Here is a 4,849-nt window from a genome sequence, read left to right on the forward strand (position 1 = left end):
CGTATGACTTTGGCGGTTTGAACTGAAACAATTTCAGTGTTTCAAACCATGTTCCAGGGTTTTTCCTTCACCATTTATGAGGTTTCAAGAAGAAAATAAGCGACAGATATGAATGTTTGAAAAATTCTGTAAAGATTAGACGAAAAATACTCAAAAGATAAATTCAATTGGTTTATTATAAACAAGCAAGTCAAAAAAAGTTAAACAAGTAAATAATGAAACAAGGTAAAATGAAGTAAGAACAAAAATGTTAAACAAGTAAATAATGAAACAAGGTAAAATGAAGTAAGAACAAAAATGTTAAACAAGTAACTAATGAAACAAGGTAAAATGAAGTAAGAACAAAAATGTTAAACAAGTAACTAATGAAACAAGGTAAAAGAGAGAAAACCCCAACAATCCCCTCTGAGCAAGCACTAGGCGACAGTGGGGAGGAAAAACTGCCTTTAAACGGGCAGAAACCTCCGGCAGAACCAGGCTCAGGAGGGGACAGTCAACTGCCGGGACTGGTTGGGGGGAAGGACAGAGGTGGAGCAAGACGAGGCTACATCAGGTGAAGCAGTAGAGTCCCTCCTCCAGGGCAAGCGGAAGCATTTTTTCTTCTTTTTCATGGACTTTTCCACAAGCGCCTTTTTCTCCAGGATGAGGGTTCTTAACTGATCGATTGTTTCTGCGTTTTGCTTGTCAAGTTTCTTGCATGTTTGCTCCACCTCTTCTAATGTTGCTTGTTTTTCTTCAAGCTTTTCTTTGAGTTCTTTGGATGTTGCCTCCTGCATTAGCTTGTCCTTGTGCATGTCTGCATTTCTCTCTTGTACTTCTTTGTACATGTCTTCTAACTCCTCATTTCTTCTGTGGATGTCTTGGAGAGTACGCTGCAGGTCGTCGTGTATTTTTTCTTGGTGTTGCTTTTGTGCCTGCATTTCAGTGTGTTTGCGCTTCAAGTTGTTGTATTCCAACAATATCCCCTTAGTGAGCTCTGAGTTGTTTCTTGCCATGTGATCAATCCTTTTCTGCATCTGTGAGCATCTTTTGTCCAGTTTTTCCTTTTCCCCTTCTAGTTCACTTGTTTTGTTCTTCAGTTCATTACAAAACTGTTGCAGTTTTAGATTTTTACTCTCAAAGTCTTCGACAATACGTTTCTCTTCTTTCAATGTTTCTTGCTGTTGCACTTTCTCTTGAAGAAGGACTTTATTTTGGCGCACTGTTTCATCCAACTTTTCTTTCAGCATTCTGTATTTTTCCTCCGTGACTTTGAGTTTGTGCTGCAAGTCTATTTGCTTTGTCTCCTGTTCTTCCTTCTGTTGGAGGATTTCTTTATTTTTTTTCACAGCTTCATCGAACTTTGTTTGGAGCAGCTGATTCATTTGGTCCATATATTGGAGATCCCATTCTGTCTTCTCAACAGTAGCTTTGCTGTCTTGAAGCTGGTTGGACATCTCCTTTAGTTCCGCTGTCTTCTGCTTGTTTTCTTTAATCAAGAAGACGATCTGCTCTCGGGCTTGTCCAAACCTGATTCCCCAGCCCTCATTAATAATTTCTATGTCGGGCTGGCGTTGTTGTCTTTCCTCCAGGTTTTTATTTTGCACTTCCATCTGTCTACACTTCTCCTCCAGTTGAAGTTTCTCTTCTTCAATTTTTTGAATTTTATTCTGGAGGTGGTAGTTTTCCTTCCTACTGTCATGTAATGCCCTTTGGATGGATAAGAGCTCATTTGGGGAAATTGGCCGGCCACGCCAGGAAGGAGAAGCGGCGTGTTCATTTTGTTTTGGTTGGTGTCTTGTTGGATACATGTTGAAGGTTGTACACGACGACTCTGAAAAGCTTTCCAAAACTTTCTGTGGTGAACGTTTGAAGGCTGCAAATGCTGCGAAGAAACGAACTAAGAATAGCTGTGTCTCACCCCTATTTGTGGAAAAAACTTCAAAGGATTAAAGGTTCTTAAGGCGACCTTGTGACATCATCACTCCGTGAGCCAATGAGATTGTCGTGTGAAATTTTGGAATGGGGATATTTTTTTTTAAACCGTTTTCAAATTTAACTTAATATTTGACTGTTTCTTAAATGACCTGTTTAGCTGATTAAGAAATTAATTGCCACGAACATACCTAATGTTATATAACAGACAACAGAAAAACAGACATTTTTCTGTTTTATTTAAATTTTTTTTAATTATCCTACTTTTTATAAGAGGGAACATTATTTAAAGAATATGTATTTAATTAAAAAACTCTCTATTCATCTAAAGGGTATAACAAAAAAGGTGAGCTTCCTGCTCGAAAATGAAATGACCAAAATAAATGGAGTATTTCTCTGCAATTACAAACTTTGTGTAAACAATCTTGGTTTCAAAATAAAGCTAACCCTTGTGAGATGTCATCAGAGGTGTAAATATTACTGCAGATGTTACTATGTCAAAGTCTCACAATTGTCTTATGTTTATTTATATAGGCAAGACCTACTTTTCACTTTTTTGCTTTGCTTTATGTTCTTAAGTGTATTAGTTTGCCAGCAGCAAGAACATGTACTAGTGTCAATAATAATAGTACGGTGGATTAGAAACCTGCTCACAAGTTGAATAAACACCCAGGATTGTTTCATCATTTTCATTCAAAACCAATATTTGAGTCAAAAAGAGAAAGTTGTTTGTGCTGTCTGATGGAGATGAAGCAAAATAAAATGCAGTTTTGATGTAGCTGATGTTGTATACAAACTAGAAGAGGAAGATAGTAGGATCTCTGTATCATGTTTTGTCACTTTGTACCATGTAATTCTTTCCATTTCCACCAGGGGGTGTTTTCAGAGGTGGTAGGTGGTAAAAGAAGAGGTTAGCAGGAAGATGGTGAAGAACGACCAAAGACCAAGAAAAAAAGGCAGTCAGGCAAAGATGAAGAGTATTATATCCCTTACAGACCTAAAGACTTTGACTCTGAGAGAGGGTGAGGCATTAAACTGTTGCATCTGTTTCTTTAAAAAATGTGAATGGCTTTGTGTTTTATGCTGTTTTGTCCTGTGTTACGCGTCGACAGGTTGAGTCTCGGTGGAGAGGGCAGTGCTTTTGAACAGCAGGCCTCTTCAGCTGTCCTTGATCTCATGGGAGATGAAGGCGATCGCCTTAACCAGCAGAAAAAAATGATGAAATGGTACAAATTTCCCTATGTTTGACTCAATATCCATAAAATGGTCATTTAAAACTATAATTTAAAGTCTTTTTTCCCCCCTTGTTTTTTTAGGGACCGTAAGAAGAAGCGTTTTGTGAGAGAAACTGGAAAAGAAGACCAGAAGAAGAAGATCAAAACAGACAGCGGTCAGGTTATCAGTAACAAGAAGAACAGGAAGAACTTGTATCCTTCCAACAAAAAGCTTCTCTGTGTGCTGCTCTTAATGACCCTCTTCTCTACTCCTATGTCAATGTTAAGCTGTATTGTGAAGATGTTGTATCACTTGACAACATGTCAGTTATGAGGAGTGGAAGAAAAAATACAAGATTGATGATACAGGATCTGGATCAGACGGAGAAACAGGCGGAGGAGGCAGGAAGCCAGCAAGAGGTAGGACGGCATCAAAATGAATAGCACAAACACGTCTGCCTGTTAAATATAGACCATCAGCCACCATGTTTTAACTCAAGTCTAAAAGTAAATACTTAACGTCACTCTTCCAGCCTTGCAAGCTATAACCTCCAACCTCTTTGTTGTGTCGTGCCTCTCCCAGGTCGTGGCCGTGGCTGACGAGGTCCAAACGTACAGAGCTCCGGTGACCACAAAGCACGCTCGGAGCTGAAAACAAAGGATCAGATCATGAAGCAGCGCAAGAAAAAGCAGAAGCACCAGTTCCTGCAGGGCGGGGGGATGAGCAAGCTCCGCTCCAAGAACAAAAAGTGTCTCGGAGAAGTGAAAAAGTCAGGTTTTGGAAGGGGTGGCTATAAGAAAGGCAAGCTGAGGAAGAAGCTGTGAGGAGGACAGAGGGTTGATGGTGTGGAGGACATCACGAGGAAGTAAGCGTCAGAATCACCTGAGAACATCACCAAAGATTTTCCTGGCGCTTTGTGTGACTGTAGATTAAGGAGAAAATGATTTGTGCATCTTTACGCTGCAAAAATGCACGTCACTTCTTCCTTGATGGCCTGCTAAACTCTGCGTTTGCCACAGAGTTATGTTTAATTATGATCCACTAACCTGGATTTACTACTTGTAAGCATGTTGGCAGTCTAATAAAAGTGTTTTGGAGTACTGAAATATGTCTTATCAAATTGGGAAAATACAGATATTTGGTGCTTAATTTCAAGATTCAAAATTCAAACTGTTTTTTGTCATGTGTCCAAAGAACAAAAAGGCATTTCTCTGTGCAATGAAATTCTTTCTTTGCTGTCCACACACAGATGCTGATTAATATGTACAATAGAAATACAACATATAAAATACAAATAGTACAATAAATAAATGAAGACAAAAAAGAAGACAAAATATTGAAGTGTGAAACAGAGATGTGTGTAAAAGAGTAATGAGCTTAATATGCAGGATGACCTGATGTGCAAAAGTTATTATTACTGTTCAAAATAGGTCAGCTGTCCATGAGCCTGATAGCAGTGGGGAAGAAGGAGTTGTTGAGTCTGGATGTTCTGGATTTCACACTTCTGAACCTTCGTCTTGAGGGCAGAAGTGTGAACAGTCCGTGTTGGGTGTGTGTGGGGTCTTTGAGGATGGAGGCAGCTCTCCTCTGGACTCTGGACTTGACCAGCTGTGTGGTGTTCGGTGTCCAGGTGAGGTCCTCAGAGATGTAGACGCCCAGGTATCTAAAGCTGCTCACCCTCTCCACTTCAAGCCCCAGATAAACAGCGGTTGGTGAGGCC

The 4,849-nt window shown here is 39.7% G+C and overlaps 1 protein-coding gene across 1 annotated transcript; it reads left to right on the top strand.

The window, feature by feature from the left end:
- The first annotated feature begins 2,790 nt into the window (after nucleotides 1-2,790).
- Nucleotides 2,791-4,353, top strand: LOC109204278 (ATP-dependent RNA helicase DDX54-like). Its single transcript, XM_019365085.2, has 5 exons — nucleotides 2,791-2,936; nucleotides 3,027-3,140; nucleotides 3,231-3,341; nucleotides 3,457-3,548; nucleotides 3,712-4,353. Exons 2-5 carry the CDS (start codon nucleotides 3,091-3,093, stop codon nucleotides 3,726-3,728), a joined length of 270 nt encoding a protein of 89 aa, XP_019220630.1. The 5' UTR covers nucleotides 2,791-2,936; nucleotides 3,027-3,090; the 3' UTR covers nucleotides 3,729-4,353.
- The last annotated feature ends 496 nt before the right edge of the window (nucleotides 4,354-4,849 follow it).

This window comes from Oreochromis niloticus, linkage group LG11 (assembly GCF_001858045.2).
Source record: "Oreochromis niloticus isolate F11D_XX linkage group LG11, O_niloticus_UMD_NMBU, whole genome shotgun sequence".
Classification (NCBI taxonomy): domain Eukaryota; kingdom Metazoa; phylum Chordata; class Actinopteri; order Cichliformes; family Cichlidae; genus Oreochromis; species Oreochromis niloticus.